General features: G+C 36.1%; 1 protein-coding gene across 1 annotated transcript in view; it reads left to right on the top strand.

Annotated features, from left to right (window-relative positions):
* Window positions 1-21,784, top strand: part of RFX7 (regulatory factor X7) — a 157,574-nt gene that overhangs the window by 129,481 nt on the left and 6,309 nt on the right. The window contains exons 5-8 of the mRNA XM_054531533.2: window positions 14,992-15,112; window positions 16,395-16,475; window positions 17,079-17,286; window positions 20,224-20,519. Coding sequence (XP_054387508.1) covers window positions 14,992-15,112; window positions 16,395-16,475; window positions 17,079-17,286; window positions 20,224-20,519 — 706 coding nt within the window. The remainder of the gene's footprint in view (window positions 1-14,991; window positions 15,113-16,394; window positions 16,476-17,078; window positions 17,287-20,223; window positions 20,520-21,784) is intronic.

Genomic DNA, 21,784 nt, shown 5'->3' with positions numbered 1-21,784 from the left:
CAGAGAAGGAATTCAGAATCCTATCCAACAAATTTAACAGAGATTGAATAATTTTTAAAAAGCAAATTCTGGAGTTGAAAAATGCAATTAATACACTGAAGAATGCATCAGAGTCTCTTACTAGCAGAATTGATCAAAAAGAAAGAATTAGTGACCCTGAAACAGGTTATTTGAACATACACAGTCAGAGGGAGACAAAAAATAAAAAAAAGAATGAAGCACACCTACAAGATCTAGAAAATAGCCTGCAAAAGCCAAATCTAAGAGCTATTGGCCTTAAAGAGGAGGTAGACAGAGAGATAGGAATAGAAAGTTTATTCAAAGAGATAATAACAGAGAACTTCCAAAACCTAGAGAAAGATATCAATATCCAAGTACAAGAAAGTTACAGAAAACCAAGCAGATTCAACCCAAAGAAGACTATCTCAAGGGATTTATAATTAAATTCCTATCTGAGGACCTTGATAGACCCCTATCTCTTGCCCTATACAAAAAGGTAAAGGATAAAGAAAGATCCTAAAAGCAGCAAGATAAAACAAACAAATAACATACAATGGACCTCCAGTACATCTGGCAGCAGACTTTTCAGTGGGAACCTTGCAAGCCAGGAGAGAGTGGCATGACATATCTGAAGTGCTGAAGAGAAAAATATTTTACCCTAGAATAGTATACCCAGTGAAAGTATCTTTCAAACAGGAAGGAAATAAAAAGATTTCCACAGACAAATGAAAGCTTAGGGATTTCATTAACATCAGACTTGGCATACAAGAAATGCTAAACAGAGTTCTTCAATCTGAAAGAAAAGGCTGTTGAGCAGTGAGACATCATCTGGAGGTACAAAACTCAGTGGTAATAGTATATACACAGAAAAAAACGCAGACTATTATAACACTGTAATTGTGGTGTGTAAACTACTCATAGTAGGAAGACTAATAGATGAACCAATCAAAAACAATAACTACACAACTTTTCAAGTCATAGTACAATAAAATATAAATAGAAACAACAACAGGTTTTTAAATGGGGAGACAGTATTTGAGTATAAAGGTTTTATTAGTTCTCTTTTGGCTTGTTTGTTTATGCAATCCAATAATTTGTTATCAGTTTAATACATTGTAAGATATTACCTGCAAGCCTCATGGTAACCTCAAATCTAAAAACATACAACAGATACACAGAAAAATAAAAAGCAAAAAATGAAAAAGCACTTCATAAAATTCAACATCTCTTCATGATAAAAACCCTCAAAAAACTGGGCATAGAATGAACATACCTTAACATAATAAAAGACATATATGACAGACCCACAGCTAGTATCATACTGAAAGAGGAAAAACTGAAAGCCTTTCCTGTAAGATCTGGAACATGACATGGATGCCCACTTTCACCACTTTTATTCAAATAGTACTAGAAGTGCTAGCTAGAGCAATCAGACAAGAAAAAGAAACAGGGCATCCAGACTGGAAATGAAGGGTCAAATTGTCTCTATTTATAGATGATATGATTTTATATTGGAAAAATCTAAAGACTCCACCAAAAAACTATTAGAATGGATAAATGCAGTAAAGTTGCAGGATACAATATCAACATACAAAAATCAGTAGCATTCCTATTTGCCAACTGTGAACAATCTGAAAAAGAAATCAAGAAAGTAATCCTATTTACAATAGCTACAAATAAAATTCAATACCTAAGAATTTACTTAACCAAAGAAGTGAAAGATGTCTACAATGAAAACTATAAAACATTGATGAAAGAAATTGAAGGGGACACAGAATGTAAAGGCGTTCCATGTTCACGGATTGAAAGAATCATTATTAAAATAATTATACTACCCAAAGCAATCTACAGATTGAATGAAGTCGCTATCAAAATACCAATGACATTCTGCACAGAAATATTATAGAAAAAAACTATCCCAAATTTATATTAAAAGACCCAGAATAGCCAGAGATATCCTAAGCAAAAAGAACAAAACTTGACTAATCATATTACCTTCAAATTATACTATAGAGCTGTAGTAACCAAAAGAGCAGGGTACTCACATAAAAACAGACACATAGACCAATAGAACAGAATAGAGAACCCAGAAACAAATTCATACATCTACAGTGAACTCGTTTTCTTTCTTTTCTTTTTTCTTTCTTTCTTTTTTTTTTTTTTTTTTTTGAGACACAGTGTCACTCTGTCACCCAGGCTGGAGTGCAATGGCGCGATCTCAGCTCATTGCAGCCTCCGCCTCCCAGGTTCAGGCAATTCTCCTGCCTCAGCCCCCCAAGTAGCTGGAACTATAGGCACGCACCACCATGCCTAATTTTTTTTTGTATTTTTAGTAGAGACAGGCTTTCACCATGTTGGCCAGGCTGGTCTTGAACTCCTGACCTCATTTGATCCACCCGCCTCGGCCTCCCAAAGTGCTGGGATTACAGGCGTGAGCCACTGCACCCAGCCAGTGAACTCATTTTCAACAAAGATGCCACAAGCATACATTGGGGAAATGTATGGTCTCTTCAATAAATGATGCTGGGAAAACTGGATATCCTTATGTAGAAGAATGAATCTAGACCCCTATCTCTTGCCCTATACTAAAATGATATCAAAGTGGATTAAAGACTTAAATCTAAGACCACAAACTATGAAACTACTATAAGAAAACACTAGGGAAACTCCAGGACATTGCACTGTGCAAAAATTTCTTGAGCAATACCCTACAAGCACAGGCAGCCAAAGTGGAAGTGGACAGATGGGATCACATGCAGTTAAAAAGCTGCACAGCAAAGAAAGCAGTTAACAAAGTGAAGAGAGAACCCACAGAATGGGAGAAATTATTTGCAAACTCTCCATCTGACAAGGGATTAATAACCAGAATATAGAAGGAGCTCAAACAACTCTATAGAAAATAAATCTAATAATTTGATTTAAAATGGGCAAAAGACCTATATAGACATTTCTCCAAAGACATACAGATGGCAAAAAGGCATGTGAAAAGGTACTCAACATCGTTGTTCATTAGAGAAATACAAATCAAGACAACAATATATAATCTCACCCCAGTTCAAATGATTTTTATCAAAAAGACAGACAATAACAAATGATGACAAGGATGTGGAGAAAAGGCAACCTTCATACACTGTTGGTGGGAATATAACTTAGTAAAGCTACTGTAGAGAATAGTTTGGAAGTTCTTCAATAAACTAAAAATAGAGCTACCATATGATCTAGCAATCCCACTGCTAGGTATATATCCAAAAGAAAGGAAATCTGGATATCAAAGAGGTATCTGCACTCACATGTTTATCACAGCACTATTCCCAATAACCAAGATTTGGAAGCAACCTAGGTGTCTATCAACAGATGAATGGATAAAGAGAATGTAGCACATATGCAAGATGGAGTACTGTTCAGCCATAAAAATAGAATGAGATCGTATCATTTGCAATCGGATGGATGGAATTGGAGGTCACTATGTTGAGTGAAATAAACCATTTACAGGAACACAAACATCATATGTTCTCACTTATTTGTGGGAGCTAAAAATTAAAATAATTGAACTCATGGAGATAGAGTAGAATGATGGTTACCAGAGGCTTGGAAGGGTAGTGGGGGCACGGTAGTGAAGTGGGGGATGGTTGATGGATACAAAAACATAGTTAGAAGGAATGAATAAGATCTAGTATTTGACAGCACAACAGGGTGACGATAGTCAAGAATAATTAAATTGTACATTTTAAAATAACCAAAAGAGTATAATTGGATTGTTTGTAACACAAAGAATAAATGCTCGAGGTGATGGATACCCCATTTACCCTGATATGATTATTACACATTGTATGCCTATATCAGAGTATCCCATATACCCCACATATATATATACCTAATATATACTCACAAGAATTTTTAAAATATGTGTAGATAGGTAGATAGATAGATAGATAGATAGATAGATAGATAGATAGATAGGACTGTCATATGATCCAGCAGTCCTACTGCTGAGCATTTAGCCAAAGGAAAGAAATCTGTATATCAAAGAGACATCTAACACCCCCATGGTTTATTGCAACACTATTCATTATACCCAAGATAAAGAATCAACCTAGGTGTCCAACAGATGAGTGAATAAAGAAAATGTATATATACACAATGGAATACTGTTTAGCCATTAAAAATAAGATCCTGTCACTTGCAGCAACATGAATGGATCTGGAGGTCATTATGTTAAGTAAAATAAACTGGGAACAGAAAGTTAAACGCTGCATGCTCTCACTCATATGTGGAAGTTGATAGAAGTTCGTTTCATAGAAGTAAAAGGTAGAACAGAAGATACTAGGTGCTGGGAAAGGGGATGGGGATAGGAAGAGAGTGGTTAAAAGATACAAAATTAGAGCTAGATAGGAGGAATAAATTGTATAGTACTGAAAGATGATTATGCTTAACAGTAGTGTATACTTTCAAGTAGTGCGGAAGATATTGAATGTTCCCAACACAAATAAATGACAGATGTTTAAGATGATAGATATGCTAATTACCCTGATCTGTTCACTGTACATAAGTCTACACGTTAGCTTTTTTGAAATTCTTAGTTTCAAAACCACATGCTGCTCTTCTCAGTTTTTGTTCATATTCTTTCCTCTACATGAAATAGACCTGCCTCACTCTCCACCCACCCTAACACCTATATGATTAAATCCAGTTGTTCTCTAAGGCCCAGTTTAAATCTACTTTCTCCATATAATATTAGACCCTTAGTTCTAGCTCAGGCATGGCATTTTATTTACAGTACTCTATGTAACTTTTATTGGAAAGTAACATACACACAGAAAAAATATACAGATTATAAGTTTACACCTTGACAAATCTTTACAAAATGAATACCCTCGTATTACCAGCATCCAGATTCAGAAACCAAACATTGCCATAATCCTACCTCATATCCTCTTAAACTCACTCTCTTTACCAGCACCTCTCTCGTCAAGGGTAACCTCTGTCCTGGCTTCTAATGCCACAGGCTAGATTTGCTTGTTTTTGAACATTACATGAATGATGTTATACAACATACTATATTTTTTATCTGGCTTTTTTACTCAATATTTGTACAATTTGTACAACTGTACAATGTTTGTACAATTTATGCATTTTAGTTTATTCATTCACACTGCTATGTAGTATTCCACTTGTGAATATATACCATAATTTCTTAGCTCATTCTACTGTGTATGGACATTATCCTTTTTTCCATTGTAGTTTTAACTTGCATTTCCCTGGTGACTAATGAAGTTGAGTGCCTTTCTTACATGTTCTTGGGCCAATTGGGTATCGTCTTCTGCGGAGAACCTATTTAAGTCTCTGTCCTTTTTTCTCACCTCTTCTATACATTCATTAATGGTAGGTAACTACATCTCACTCATTTTCTACTGACACAGATTCTATAAGAATGTCATACTGTTTACATTACAGCTGTATGTATTTATTAAGATTTTATGCAGAAAAGTAAAATTGAAGGCTGATCAGTGTTCTTCAGAAGGAACCTTTTGAAAATGTTGTAGTGCAACCAGTCAACAAATATGTATTGAGTACTGATTGCATGAAATTCTACTGGAGTCATCAGTAAAGAACCACTTATTTAACTACAAACCATCTTACAAACCATTTTACAAACCATCTTTACCTCTCTCTTCCTTAGTTTTCTCATCTACAAAATGGTATGATTACATCAGATGACACTAGGGTCTCTTGGCTTTTTTTGTTTTCATGTATACAACCTTGAGAAAATTTGAATTTATCCTTTTACTAACATGAGTTCAGAAATGTTCCCAACTATTGAAGAACTAAGTGTAGTATAATTGGATCTGGATGGAAATTCAAAGATGAGAGATGGTTACTCAGGAATTTACTGGGTCAAGGCCCCTTCCTTCAATGTTTGTTAATTCTTAATCTATAGGTAGTTACTGTCGATAGTCATAAATCTGAACATTTTATATGCAGTTAATTTTTTTTTTTTTTTGAGACAGAGTCTCGCTCTGTCAGCCAGGCTAGAGTGCAGTGGCACGATCTCTGCTCACTGCAAGCTCTGCTTCCCAGGTTCACACCATTCTCCTGCCTCAGCTTCCCACGTAGCTGGGACTACAGGCACCCACCACCATGCCCGGCTAATTGTTTTTTTATATTTTTAGTAGAGACGGGATTTCACCGTGTTAGCCAGGATGGTCTGGATCTCCTGATCTCATGATCCGCCCGCCTCAGCCTCCCAAAGTGCTGGGATTACAGGTCTTGAGCCACCGTGCCGGGCCTATATGCAGTTAATTTAAAACAACGGAGACCTCAGGCAATCCAAAAATGAAAGTATGTATACAAAGAGAGCTCATACTATATGTAGAGTATGATCAATATATTTATTACATATATGTGTGTGTGTGTCTTTGCTTTAAAAATAACAATCCAAATTCACCAAAAGAATAGTCATTTTTTAAAAGCCTGAATACACTAAGCAGACAGTCCCAGTTTCCCCCTCCACCACACACGTGTCAACTATAAATCTTTCTGTCTGTATGGATTTCTGTACTGTGGATATTTCGTATAAATGGAATCATACAATAAAAAAAAAGAATAGTTATTTTAGCTGGGCGCAGTGGCTCACTCCTGTAATCCCAGCACTTTGGGAGGCCGAGGCAGGCAGATCACCTGAGGTCAGGAGTTCGAGACCAGCCTGACCAACATGGCAAATCCCTGTCTCTAGTAAAAATACAAAAAATTAGCTGGGCATGGTGGTGGGCACTTATAATCCCAGCTACTCGGGAGGCCAAGGCAGGAGAATTGCTTGAACCCAGAGGTGGAGGTTGCAGTGAGCAGAAATCACGCCATTGCACTCAAGGCTGGGCAACAGAGCGAGACTCTGTCTCAAAAATAAAAATAAAAGAAGAATAGTCATTTTAAATGGCTTCTTCATAGGCCATGAGAACTCAAGCCTTTAAGATTTAGTTTTTACTGTGAATAAGTAAAGACACAAATTTCTTTTTAAAATCTTGAGGATTTATCAGATGACTTCATAAACTATGGGATTTTTTTATTAGTAATGTATAAACTTCAGGTTAAGGTCCTTAACCTGTGAATCATGATTCACCATGACTGAATCTTTTTTGTAGGATTATTAGCCAAAATGATGGAAAGGAAAGGCAAGTCCTGGTTAAGGAGGGTCATACATGATAGTTTTTTATATATAAATAATTTAACTCTTCTTTAGTTTTGACTTCAAGCAAAGTAATCTTTCAGATATATTGTTCATTGTGTAGTTACCACAAAAAAAAGCATTATCAGTGAGTTTCAAAGGTGATTTATTAGTATGATCCTAGTCTAAGATCAGCTTACTAGTACTACTATCATTGTTCTACATACTATATCATTGTTCTGCCCAAAACACAGAACAATACGAAAAAGATAAATTTCTTTTTTCTTTTCCTTTTCTGTTGGTTTTTTTTTGTTGTTTGTTTGTTTTTTGGAGACAATCTCACTCTGTTACCTAGGCTGGAGTGCAGTGGCGTGATCTCTGATCACTGCAACCTCCACCTCCTGGGTTAAAGCGATTCTCCTGCCTCAGCCTCCCAAGTTAACTGGGATTACAGGCGCCCGCCACCATGCCCAGTTAATTTTTTTTCTGTATTTTTAGCAGAGACAGGGTTTCACCAGGTTGCCCAGGCTGGTCCTGAACTCCTGAGCTCAGGCAGTCGCCCACCTCGGCCTCCCAGAGTGCTAGGAATACAGGCATGAGCCACCACACCCAACTGAAAAAGACCAATTTCTTTATGGTTAGGGTCAGGCACTTTTGAAGAGTTTTCTCTCCAGAGTCTTAAGATCTATTTACTCCTTAAAAATAAGGGAGGATTACAACAACTTTTCCACTTTCTAAGGCTCAAGCTAATTAGATATTTGACCATATTACTTGTACTTCATTTGTCTTTCAGATTGTCTAGCAAATGTTTTGTTTGATTAATACTTTTAAGGCAATGTAATTCTACCATGTCTTTGGGACCTCCCAAAATTCCCATATCCTTTATTGTCATTTATAATATTTGAATACTAAGACTCACTAAAATAACATTATGGGTCTAGTAAGTCTTAAGAGTCCTTTTAATGGAAAATTGATAATTCTTAATAAATTATTTTTATAAATATTAGGAAAAAAATTAATGATGTAATTTTGGTTACAATACAAGCATTCAGTTTGCTTTTTTTTTTTTTAATTTTATTTTACTCTACATTCCGGGATACATGTACAGAATATGCAGGTTTGTTACATAGGTAAACATGTGCCATGGTGGTTTGCTGCTGCACCTATCAACCCGTCACCTAGGTATTAAGCCCCGCATGCATTAGCTATTTGTCCTAATGCTCTTCCCTCCCCTCACCGCCCCCCCCAACAGGCCATGATGTGTGTTGTTCCCCTCCCTGTGTCCATGTGTTCTCGTTGTTCAGCTCCCACTTACGAGTAAGAACATGCAGTGTTTGGTTGTCCGTTCCTGCATTAGTTTGCTGAGGATGATGGCTTCCAGCTTCATCCATGTCCCTGCAAAGGACGTGATCTCATTCCTTTTAATGGCTGCATAGTATTCCATGGTGTATATGTACCACATTTTCTTTATCCAGTCTATCATTGATGGGCATTTCAGTTGGTTCTATGTCTTTGCTATTGTGAATAGTGCTGCAGTAAACATACATGTGCATGTGTCTTTATAATAGAATGATTTATATTCCTTTGGGTATATACCCAGTAATGGAATTGCTGAGTCAAATGATATTTCTAGTTCTAGATCCTTGAGGAAGCTCCACACTGTCTTCCACAATGGTTGAACTAATTTACATTCCCACCAACAGTGTAAAAGTGTTCCTATTTCTCCACATCCTTGCCAGCATCTGTTGTTTGACTTTTTAATAATCGCCATTCTGACTGGCATGAGATGGTATCTCATTGTGGTTTTGATTTGCATTTCTCTAATGATCAGTGAAGTTGAGATTTTTTTCATATTTTTGTTGGTTGCATAAATATCTTCTTTTGAGAAGTGTCTGTTTATGTCCTTTGCCCACTTTTTGATGGGGTTGTTTGTTTTTATCTTGTGAATTTAAGTCCCATGTAAATTCTGGATCTTAGACCTTTGTCCGATAGGTAGATTGCAAAAATTTTCTCTCATTCTATAGGTTGTCTATTCGCTCTGATGATAGTTTCTTTTGCTGTGCAGAAGCTCTTTAGTTTAACTAGATCCCAGTTGTCAGTTTTAGCTTTTGTTGGAATTGCTTGTGGTGATTTCTTCATAAAATCTTCTCCCATGCCTGTGTCCTGAATGGTATTGCCTAGATTTTCTTCTAGGGTTTTTATGGTTTTGGGTTTTACATTTTTTTTCTTTTTTTTTTTATTATTATTATACTTTAAGTTTTAGGGTACATGTGCACAATGTGCATGTTAGTTACATATGTATACATGTGCCATGCTGGTGTTTAAGTCTTTAATCCATCTTGAGTAAATTTGTGTATAAGGTGTAAGAAAGGGGTCCAGTTTCAGTTTTCTGCATATGGCTAGCCAGTTTTCCCAGTACGATTTCTTAAATAGGTTTGTAGTTCTTGAAGAGGTCCTTCACTTCCCTTGTTAGCTGTATTCCTAGGTATTTTATTCTCTGTAGCAATTGTGAATGGGAGTTCATTCATGATTTGGCTCTCTGCTTGTCTATTGTTGACGTATAGGAATGCTTGTGATTTTTGCACATTGATTTTGTATCCTGAGACTTTGCTGAAGTTGCTTATCAGCTTAAAGAGTTTTTGGGCTGAAACGATGGGGTTTTCTAAATATAGGATCATGTCGTCTGCAAACAGAAACAGTTTGACTTTGTCTCTTCCTATTTAAATATCCTTTCTTTCTTTCTCTTGCCTGAATGCCCTGGCCAGAACTTCCAGTACTATATTGAATAGGAGTGGTAAGAGTACATTCTTGTCTTGTGCCGGTTTTCAAAAGGAATGCTTCCAGCTTTTGACCATTCGGTATGATATTGGCTGTGTTTGTCATAAATAGCTCTTATTATTTTGAGATATGTTTCATCAATACCTAGTTTATTGAGAGTTTCTAACATAAAGGGATATTGAATTTTTTCGAAGGCCTTTTCTGCATTTATTGAGAGAATCATGTGGTTTTTGTCATTGGTTCTGTTTATGTGATGGATGACATTTATTGATTTGCTTATGTTGAACCAACCTTGCTTCCCAGGGATGCAGCTGACTTGATGGTGGTGGATAAGCTTTTTGATGTGCTGCTGGGTTCAGTTTGCCAGTATTTTATTGAGGATTTTTGTATTGATGTTCATCAGGGATACTGGCCTGAAGTTTTTTGTTGTGTCTCTGCCAGGATTTGGTATCAGGATGATGCTGGCCTCATAAAATGAGTTAGGGAGGAGTCCTTCCTTTTCAATTATTTGGGATAGTTTCAGAAGGAATGGTACCAGCTCCTCTTTGTACCTCTGGTAGAATTTGGCTTTGAGTCCATCTGGTCCTGGGCTTTTTTTGGTTGGTAGGCTATTTATTACTGCCTCAATTTCAGAACCTGTTATTGGTCTATTCAAAAATTCAACTTCTTCCTGGTTTAGTCTTGGGAGGGTGCATGTGTCCAGGAATTTTTCCATTTCTTCTAGATTTTCTAGTTTATTTGTATAGAGGTGTTTATAGTATTCTCTGATGGTAGTTGTATTTCTGTGGGATCAGTGGCGATATCCCCTGTATCATTTTTTATTGGTTTATTATCATTTTTTATTGTTTTATCTGTGGGATCAGTGGCGATATCGCCTGCATCATTTTTTATTGCTATTTGATTCTTCTTTATTCATTCAGTATGCTTATAGTTATCAATTAGCAATAAAAATACCTCATCTGTTAAATAAAGGGATTAGTGTACCTCTCTGTGCAAGTTCCTCATCTATAAAATATGTTTAATAAAACTACCTGTCTTAAGGTTGTTGAGAGGATTAAATGATTTAACACAAAGAAAGCACTCAAAAAATGTCAGGTATGGTTAGGTATCCCATGACTATATTTTACCACAAGTCTTTTGTGATTCATTGTTTATATTTTTGTACCATTAAACAATGTTTACCTTTAACTTGTACAATTAAATTTGTAAGTGACATGAATGAATATTAAAGACTGAATTGTTACCATGGATTTTGAGTGATGTGTTCATAGTCATATTGAATATTAGGCTTAATTTCAGGCTTAAAAATGTACTTTTAAACAAGGAGCAAGAGAAAAAAAAAAACAATTCTTTCTTTTTTCTTTTTTTTTTTTTTTTTTTTTTTTTTTGAGACGGAGTCTTGCTCTATTGCCCAGGCTGGAGTGCAGTGGCGTGATCTCGGCCCACTGCAAGCGCCGCCTCCTGGGTTCACGCCATTCTCCTGCCTCAGCCTCCCGAGTAGCTGGGACTACAGGCGCCCGCCACCACGCCCGGCTAATTTTTTTTATATTTTTAGTAGAGGCAGGGTTTCACCGTGTTAGCCAGGATGGTCTCGATCTCCTGACCTCGTGATCCACCTACCTCGGCCTCCCAAAGTGATGGGATTACAGGTGTGAAATTATTTCATTTTTATAATGACATTAGAGTGTTAGTGATCACGTGAACAGAACATTCTCCGTTCCTCACCCTTTTTTGAGTCTTGCAAAGTATAATCTGACACTGAGTTAAGAGTTAATCGACACTGTATCTTGCTTGATCAACCTGCAGTTAACGTTATGAAGCAGGAAAATGAGATGTAAACTAACCAAGATCTCCACATGGCCTGGAATGACCAATGGTTTGTTATATAGCACAAAATTGAATAAATATTATGTAAATACTTACTAAATTAGATTTTTAAAAGAATCATTGAATATCTAGATTTTTCTTAATGGGGAAAGGTGTCCTATTGAAATTCTTTTTCTTTAAAAATTATAACCACTAGAAATTGGATAGGCCACCTCACAATAAAGAGTCCTCCCCATCAAAGAAGTGTTCGTGTTGAGGTAACCCATCATTTAGGAGTATGACCATTTCTACATCTGGCAGGAAGTTGAACTATACAACTTCTGATTTATTTTTTCAATTCTAACATTGCACAAAATTAAAGAAATTGAGAACCTATTCTAGGTATTGTTCTTGTTGTTTTTACATTGATGCCCTCTTTATTTTCTGTTTGAAATGAGTTATCAAAGCATAAAGTTTTGAATCATAGGCAGTTTTCTTCTAACATGATTCAGGAGGAATAATTTGAGCTATTTATATGTCTACAAAGTACTTTTAATATTTATCCACCAGAGTATTTGACAATGAGGTTGTTATATCCTTCCAAAAGGTAGAATAAGTATCAAAAACCAGATGGAATTGGATGATTTTGTGAAATAACCACACAATATAAATTGTATTGAAAAACAAATTTGGCATTGGTCATCTGGATACCAAGAAAGACGAGAAACTTTTTATCTGAGGAACATGAGCTCTTTTAAATTACTGGGCCCAGTGGGGCATTAAAATGTGAAAGTAGTCATCTCTCACTGCCCTCTTTGAGCTGAGTAATCTGCCTGCTGTATGGACTTTAGACTGTCACCACCAAGTAACCATAAACTAACCTATGCTATATGCGTATGCATATATTACCTAGCAAATGCCATGTGCTAGGCACCATAACTCATACCCTATAGTTCAACAATGTATAGCCAATTACTAATCAGTTATTTCTCTACACCAATGAGAATTCTTGACAAACAATTTTTCTAATTGCCCCCTCTCCTAATTTGTCCTTTTTTCTTTAAAAACATGAGCCTCTCCTTCATTCTCTGGAGCACTTCTCAGCATTTCCCAGTCTGCAGTCCTCAACCTTGACCCAAATAAACTTAACTTGCTATATTAATTTTGCTCACTTTATGTCTTTAGGTCGATGATACTTAACATTACTTCTTTTGCCAACCTTTCTCCTACCCCTTCTGCCAAAGTAAAAAATGTTGGTTTACTAATGTAATGAAAAAAAAAATCAAAATCTGAAACACAGAGGGAGAACAGAATGGATATATTATCTCTCAAATGTCTCATTACACTGCCTCTGTTTATTTGATTTCAGTTTTTTAGGCCCATTTCTGCCAATGCTGTCCTAGGATCCGGAGGGGGGCAATGTTTCTTCTTTGCTTTTTTAAGTCTTTTAATGTGTTTCTTTAATGTTTATTATAGTTTTAAATACAGATGGGCTTACTATGACCCTTAAATCTTGTTCCTAGTGCTGAGAATACACTGGCGAATCCGTTAGGTATGGTCACTGCCCTGCTTGAACTGAATGTGATGAAGAAGACAAATAAATTAACTATTATGTAATTGTAACTCATACAAAGAAAAGAAACAGATTACACTGATAGGGAACATGATGAGGGTGTGGCATGAGGACATTGCTTTAGTCGGAAGAGATCCTTTCAAAAATCATAAAATTTAAGCAGAGACTTGAAAGATAAGAAAAGTAATGTTCCAGGTAGAGGAACCAACATGGGTCAAGTCCCTGGGGTGCAAAAGAGCCTCATTCCCATTTTCTTTTTGTGCTGGTTTGAACCATAAAGAACTAATTTAACTTGCTTCTGAAATTGTTATGATTTGATGTAGCTCATTTCCATTGTCAGCACCCAAAATAGTTACCTCTTCACTTTGCACCTTCAACCTTGCAAGACCCCCTGATCCCTCAAAGTATCAAATTTACTCTCAATTTAAATAAGAGGCTGCTAATACTACCTGTGTGGGAAACTTTCAGTACACATTAGTTCCCTTTCTGCTCATAGCATTGTTGGTGATGTGTTTGCTGGGCTACTCCTTCCCGTTTAACCCCCATGGGTATGCAGGATTTGCTGTGGGAATAGGGAAGCCACAAACAAGAGAAATACCATTGTCTCCAGACCTACCCCTATTCTTTCTGTATTAATGCTCCCAGGAGTCTCTGCCTCCTCTTGAGTCTCTCCCAACTTAACTTCTTGAGCTCAGGTCACTTTAGGGATGTTATCAGGACATTCAGCAATCTACAAAAAGACCCAAGTCCTGGTTTCCATTACACCCTGCCCACCATGTGTTCCAGTTGTTTTCATTTCTTTTCTGCATGACTTCATCAAGAAGCTATCCTGGTTGATGCTAAATGAGAGGTGAGGCGGAGACAAGGGAATTCCTCTGGCTTCCTCTTCATTGATATTTCCCAGGTAGTGGTTCTCCCAAAGGCCTTGGTGGCCAGAATAAGGTGTGGCCTTGGTCTGCTGCTGAACTGGTAGAGGATTGACATTTTACCTATGACTGGCAGCTCTAGAGAAAAACAGAACACCTGATTCCAGTAGTAGTTAAGACTTGGTGTGTCTCCAGATCCCACTTGAAGTTACTGTCTTAGAAAGTAATTTTTTTCCTAGCAATACTAGGGATGGTGGGGGTAGAAGGAGGATAACACTAGGACCTTTGGAACCTCTCCCCTTGCCTGTTTTTTCTCTTATCAGTAAAATGAGAGTGTTGGTGTATTCGTAGGGTCCCTTTTAGTTCAAACATATCACATTTCTAAATTTTAAACCATCTAGTAGTACTATCTCTGTCTGATGTGCATGATATGTATATTGGAAATTATCCCAGTATGTGAGCCTGATACATATGTGGAAACTTACAGCCCTACTGGCTGAGCTGGATATATTCATTTATGAGCGCTGGTTGGGATTGTAATTCGAAAACTTTGTACCAACATTATATCTTACTGCAAGATTTATGAATGTTATTGAAAGCAGGACTGTATACCCTGAGGGTGAAGCCAGCTAACCAAACCTGAGTTAACATGCATCACCAAAGAGTGATGATCATAGACGTTGTAGTAAATGACTTGAAAGATCCTTTGCTTCACTTTGTCAGAAGGATCAAATTGTATTGAAATAGCACCCCGCGATATAATTCTGAATTCTGTCACTCTAAATTGGTCCTTCCTTCTTTTGCAGGAGCTATTGTGACAATCTTGGTTACCATCCATTAAGTGCTGCTGATTTTGGAAAGATCATGAAAAACGTCTTTCCAAACATGAAGGCACGTCGTTTGGGCACAAGAGGCAAATCTAAATATCCTTTACCAGAATGGTTTTAGTAATATCTCTATGTTCTCACTTGTTATAGAACATCTGTTGTTGTAGTTCAACTGGCAACTTTATTTAGAAATAAACTTCAAATTAAAGCAACTCAAAAGCATTAAGTAGAATAATTGCAAATGTAACTTTCACAGGTATTTATCACACTATGAAAGAAATAGCAAATAATGGTTTATTCATAGATTAGAATTGTGATAGATTTTACCTTAGTCTATCAATGTAAAATGTTGTTAATGGTCTGATCTCCTTTGTTTTAACAGTAAGAAGTTTTGAGGCCTACCATATGTTTAACAATTATAAGAATAAAAGTGGAGAAAGATGCTAGCTTATCTTCTTTTCTTGCTTTAATTTAGAAACATAGGGGATCTCCTTGGCAAAAAAAAAAATCTTATGGAACTTTAACCGAAACACTAATCTTTCAGTACAAGTATTTTTCAGCCATCCATTTACAATAAAGCCCATATTAAAATTAAAGCCAGAGTATAGAAAAGGTCCTTCTTGTGATGGAGAAATACTTAGGAGCAAACAGAAATAAGGAAATTAAAATTAAGAATTCATTATAGTTCTTTCTCCTCTTAGAAGAAGATTGTAAAATAGAGGGTCTCTGTATCATATTAGGATTACATCCATTTTCTCCCTCCTTAGCTCTTGCCTTTTTTTCAGAGCACAAAATCGAGGAGATGGGAGAGGAAGGGGAAGGGAAGAAACTTGCTTTTCTAAAATGGTTCCAGGTGTTCTCTAACCACTAGTTGCATGACCTATTCTTGCTTCCCAAATGCAAACAAAAATGTTGTGATGTGTCTTTGGCATGTTACAGGCGATAATCCTGTATGTTTCAGTGGAAAAAGAGAAACGAAAAGGTTAAAGCCCGTGTGACACTCTTAAGAGTTGTTTTTGTCCCAGAGCCCTGGGCTAAAGTTTCCCTTCCCTGTGCCAGGTTTCCATCTGGTATTCCTTTCCTTCTGACCTGTTTGTTACTGGTGGCTGGCACAGCATATTAGGAACATTTATTCATAAAATTTATAACAGATGAGAATCCTTTCATTTAAGACAGTAGTATTTAACATTCTAAAAGGATATTTCAGTTTCAAAAAAGTGTCCCAAGTTTTTAATATTAAGGTTTTTCTTACTGAAGAATTCAGAAAGTAGATGTTATGTCATGTTTTTTTCTCATTTCATATATGGTTACTTCTAAAGTGCTGTCTGTATAAGCAATTCATTTAATTTTGAATATTTAGACCTTAACTGTTTATTACATATTGCTACAGTGGACTAAGAAAAAAAGCTTTTGTTCATATGCCAACACTGCCCAACCTTGACTTTCACAAAACTGGAGATGGGGTAAGAATTCAGCCTTTTCTTTTTAATAAGTAAAATTGTACCTTTATATCAACATTGAAATGCATCCTGCAAAGTCTCATTTGGTTAAGGCTAGCGACTGTGCCTTTTACAAATAAGAAAAAAAATCACACAGTGGCTGAAAATTGTTAGTGTATATGACCTACGTCAACATGAAATTTGGGGGGACAAAAGTTTCGAAGTTACTGATTTCTCGATATTTCCAAAATATATATTGACTATATGTGTGTATAGTCAAGAGGAAAAAGTCAGTCATCATGTAATATGTTTTATAGGAATTTTAGAAAAAATATGTGGCTATTGGCATAGTTTTATTGACATTAGAAAGATTCAAAATATCAGTCTTCTTGTATGTTTAAAAGCCATTTAAAATGTTATATTTGCAAGGCTGCTGACTGCTGTGCACTAGTGGGTATGAGTCCCTTATTTGCAAAGCTCTTATATATCTGCCAGTGGGTCAATTCATACTACTTTAACCCACAGATTTATATTGTATCTTCTAATTAAGAATACATATCTTTAACATGTTTCAATTTAATTTCTCTGGTCTTTTACAAGTTAACATTTCCTTTTTTCTTTGCCTAGTTGGAAGGAGCTGAACCTTCTGGGCAGCTTCAAAATATTGATGAAGAAGTTATCTCTTCTGCTTGCCGTCTTGTGTGTGAGTGGGCCCAGAAAGTGTTAAGCCAACCATTTGACACCGTCTTGGAATTAGCCCGCTTCCTTGTAAAAAGTCACTATATAGGCACCAAGTCAATGGCAGCTCTAACTGTAATGGCAGCAGCACCAGCAGGTACAACATTACTGTGAACAAGCTAAAAACTGACAGAGGTATTATTGTATTTAGAATTGGTAGCAAAAGAAGAGTTAGATCAAAGAACTTCATCCTTTTAGTACTTGTATGAGTTCACTCTTACTCCACTTAACACTAAATTCAGATGGGTTTGTTGAGCCAAGAAAATAATAATCCTTTCATTATAAAGCTTAATGCTATGTTTCTATATATTGCTTTGCTGGCATATGAAACTGTAGATTCCCCAGCTGATATGTTATTAATTTTTCCATTGCTACTTTTACATTTATAGAATGTGTTTATATGCACTTTTATATGTACATCTATGTATAGGTGTATCTAAATTAATAAAAGAAGTAAAATAATAAGATTAAATTTTAAAATTACTTGTTAGATTCCCATTCCAGAAACTAATGCTTATAAATAAAATTATCTTTGCACACTGTGACAGGTAACTTAGCCTCAAAAAAACAAAACCGTATGAAGCCTTACTAAAAAATAACAAGAGTGATATTTTTTACTGTGTATTCATATGACTATTTTTATTCAAAGATGAATTTTTGGAATCGACAATTTTGGGAATTGACAGTCTTGTTAGAATGACTCCCTCCTAAATTAATAGTTGTGTAAAATATCAGTTCTGATGAATTTTTAAAAATATTTCAGTTATACCTTATAAACCTAGAGTGGATAAATTATTCTAGAAAATCATGATGTCTATTAAAAATGTAGTGATATAGTGATCAGAGACTTATTTTTCCAAGGACTGTCCTTCTAAGTGTTAATTCTGAATATTTTAAAATCTACAATAGATTTATCTTGGCCAGAATTACAGTCTCTTAATTAACTTCACTTCTTTTTTTAGTATCTTTTACACATTAATAATGAGTCCGTTTTCTTCTAATTTTACATTTAGTATGTGGGATGTATGTGTGTGTAACCTCTCGTATTGTGGTCAATTGAAGACCCATTTCAGAAAAAGACTGTCATAGAGTTTTTCCTGTCTGCATGTAAACTGTATGACCTAAGTCTGTTTATTCATTGTACTGACCAGCAGGAGAATGCTTGACCAGCCTTATGGAGCTAAATAGCTCACTAATGTTACCTCATTTAATTCCCCCAGCAGTCCTGTGAGATAGGTGATATTTATTCCCAATTTATAGACTGGGGGAGGTCAGTTAACTTGTCCATGGGCACATAAGTAATGGAGCCAGGATTTGAATCCTGATTTGTCTGTCTCCAAAGCCCAGCTTCACTCAATTATATCATAATGTCATATAGTAGAATAAGCTTTAAAAGGAGTGAACCCTTCAGTTTGCTCTGCTCTCTTTCTCCTGCCCCTGCCAACACCTAAAAGAGTACTTCAACAGATGAAGGATTTAGGAGGTATCATGGGGAAAAGAAACATCTCTTTCCTATTTCTCTCATTCACGAAGTCTAACTGTGGGAAATGCTGAATGAATTGAATGAATGAATTTTTAAGGTCTAAGTGTAAATAAAGGTGTGAGTTTAACAAAAGTATTAAAAATTACATATATTAAAAAGAGACTCCATTTTTGAAAGCAATCAGCCTGAGAGGGTAAACACTTTACCAATTGTATCATTACTCAAAACATTTTTAGAATGTCTCAGAATTTTGATCTCAGCCCTTACTATATTTTTCAAAAAAGACCTTTGATAGTAGACTAATTTTTATCCTTTGAAGGTGAATTTTTTTTTATAAATATAGTCTCCATATTAAGAACAGGTTGTGTTACAAATGTCCTTTTGTAAGTCAGCTGCTTGGAACTCATTCCTGTCTAAAAACCCTGGCAGGAAGGATAAGACAGCCAAGCTGTGAGCCATTGGCAGAGGCTCTCCAGGGTGCAGGTGCTGAGAAGCCAGAGCTGAGGCTTGGGGTCGGGAAGGGGCAAAACAACTGGAGCTGGATTTGAGATGAAAAATTGTGATTTTTAAAAGGGGCTGGGGGTTCAACAGATCCTTATCATTACTGAATATGGGGAGAGAGTTATAGCTTCCTCATTCTCTATTTCCTGCTCCCCACACCAAGTTGTTGTTGTTAACTAGAATGATGAAAAGCAGAAATTGGGATGGGGAAAAGAAAAGAAAGGGCAAGGTGTACCAGCAGGATAGTTGTTCCTCCCCTTTCTTCTCTTCATTGTTTTTACTGCCCACAACTTACTTTCTAATGATCTCAATGCCACGCCCTAAATCTGAAATGAGCTTTTTAAAAATTTTTATAAATAATCCATTTTTCCTAAAATTTATATTTTGCTTATTTTGTCAATTTTTTTCAGTGTTTATCTTACTGTTTTAAAGGTTTTCTCAGTGACACTTTTTTGGAATATCTTAACCTTAGTCTTGTTAAGAAATTCTGCTTCTGAATTTCTTCTCGGTCATACTGGAATCATTGTATAGTAGCAATAAAATAATAGTGCCTGTTTCCATGAATTGCTGGTAGGATTAAAAACTGTTTTCTCCATACAAATTTTTTCCATTATGAGGAGTGGCTTCAGCAAATATTTATTGAATTATTGAATGCTTCTCATGGGCTAAATATTAAAATCATGAAAATATATGTATTTATTTCTGATTAGAAATGGGGGGAGGGAAATTTACTGACCTTTGAGAAAATGTAAAAATGCTGTGTTGGCATTTATCTTAGCTTCTGCACATTTATGATATAGCTACTGTTTTTAAAATCCTGTTGTTAACTGAAACTGTCACCTCAGTTGAACCATATTGTAAGATGACAAAACTATATTGACAATTGTTTATAAATTCGAAGTCTAATGCTTCATAAAGAAATCGTGAGTTAAAATTTGCCATTTTGGTTGCTTTGTCCAGTAGATGGCTACATTCTCAAAGAAATTCAAAGGAACCTCCCTTCTATAAAGGAGAGTATTTATTGTAGCTTTCCTTTCTGTTTATTTTCAGGAATTAAAGGAATTACCCAGCCTTCTGCTTTTATACCTACAGCTGAAAGTAATTCCTTTCAGCCTCAGGTGAAGACTTTGCCATCTCCAATTGATGCTAAACAGCAGTTGCAACGGAAAATCCAGAAGAAGCAGCAAGAACAGAAACTACAATCCCCTTTGCCAGGAGAATCTGCAGCAAAAAAGTCAGAAAGTGCTACAAGCAATGGAGTGACTAATCTTCCTAATGGAAATCCTTCAATCCTTTCTCCTCAACCTATTGGTATCGTTGTGGCAGCTGTCCCTAGTCCCATTCCGGTAATATAATTAAATAGTATTTGGCCTTATTGGGATGGTGGGAAATCAATTATTTACTTAAAAGTGGCAGATGAAAAGAAGGCAGGTATAAGGGTAGCCACAAACTGGTTTTGTGACCACAGGAAGATTCCCCTTCAGTCTTTTATTCAGGATGTATGTTGTTGCTTACAAGGTAAGCTATGAAACATTATTGAAAATATAAAGATCCAAGACATACAAAGTATGCACATAACCACTCAGAGCTTTATGTAAAAGGGAGCAATTTTCTCATTTTTAGAGTTGTTTCATCCCTGGCTGAGCCAAGATTTTTTTTTTTTTTTTTTGGAGACAGAGTCTTGCTCTGTCTCCCAGGCTGGAGTGCAGTGCTGCGATCTCGGCTCACTGCAGCCTCCACCTCCTGGGTTCAAGCAATTATTCTGCCTCAACCTCCCGAGTAACTGGGATTACAGGTACTCACCACCACACCCAGCTAATTTTTGTATTTTTGTATTTTGTATTTTTAGTTGGCCAGGCTGGTCTTGAACTCGTGACCTCAAGTGATCCACCCGCCTTGGCCTCCCAAAGTACTGGGATTATAAGCGTGAGCCACCCCACCCAGCCAAGCCAAGATAATTTAATTGCAGTCTTTTTTTTTTTTTTAATTTAAACGCTTTTCTTTTTAATTTAAACGCTTTTCTTTTTTACATTCAGACGGAGCAAAATTCTAACGTGTAATGATTACTTAAATGTAGGCCTATCCGTGGCTTATCAGATATAGGACTAGAACCTTGGCCAAGTTCTTTAGCTAGTTTATTAACCTCTATTTGTAGATAAGGAAACAGTCTCCTCCTTTCCTATCTCACACAACTAAGGTTATGATGAAGGGACTTTTAAAATGAGAGTAAGTTGGTACTTTATGTTATTATTGATAATAATATTTAGGAGATATTTCATCGTTTTTCTTGTTCCTATTATCATCATCACGTTATTAAAATATGAAATACATGGTAACCGCACTATTCATTATAGGGCAAACTGGAGTAGATAGTAGTTGTATCTTATTTGCAGTGGTTTAGTTACAGACATTTAAGGTAGACACATTTATAAGACAGTTTCCCCTATGAGTAAGCCATCTTAGCATAGATTCTGGTAGGTAACGTTTACAGTTGTATGTTTCTTCAAGATTTTATGTCTTCTTCCTGTAACCCCCTTAAATCATTGTTTCAGCAAATATTCATCACAGGTGTGAAGCTTTTAGTCTTCTTAACTGAAAAGTAACTTAACGT

This window comes from Pongo abelii, chromosome 16, assembly GCF_028885655.2.
Source record: "Pongo abelii isolate AG06213 chromosome 16, NHGRI_mPonAbe1-v2.0_pri, whole genome shotgun sequence".
NCBI classification, from domain to species: domain Eukaryota; kingdom Metazoa; phylum Chordata; class Mammalia; order Primates; family Hominidae; genus Pongo; species Pongo abelii.
This window is presented reverse-complemented; position numbering and strand designations above follow the sequence as displayed.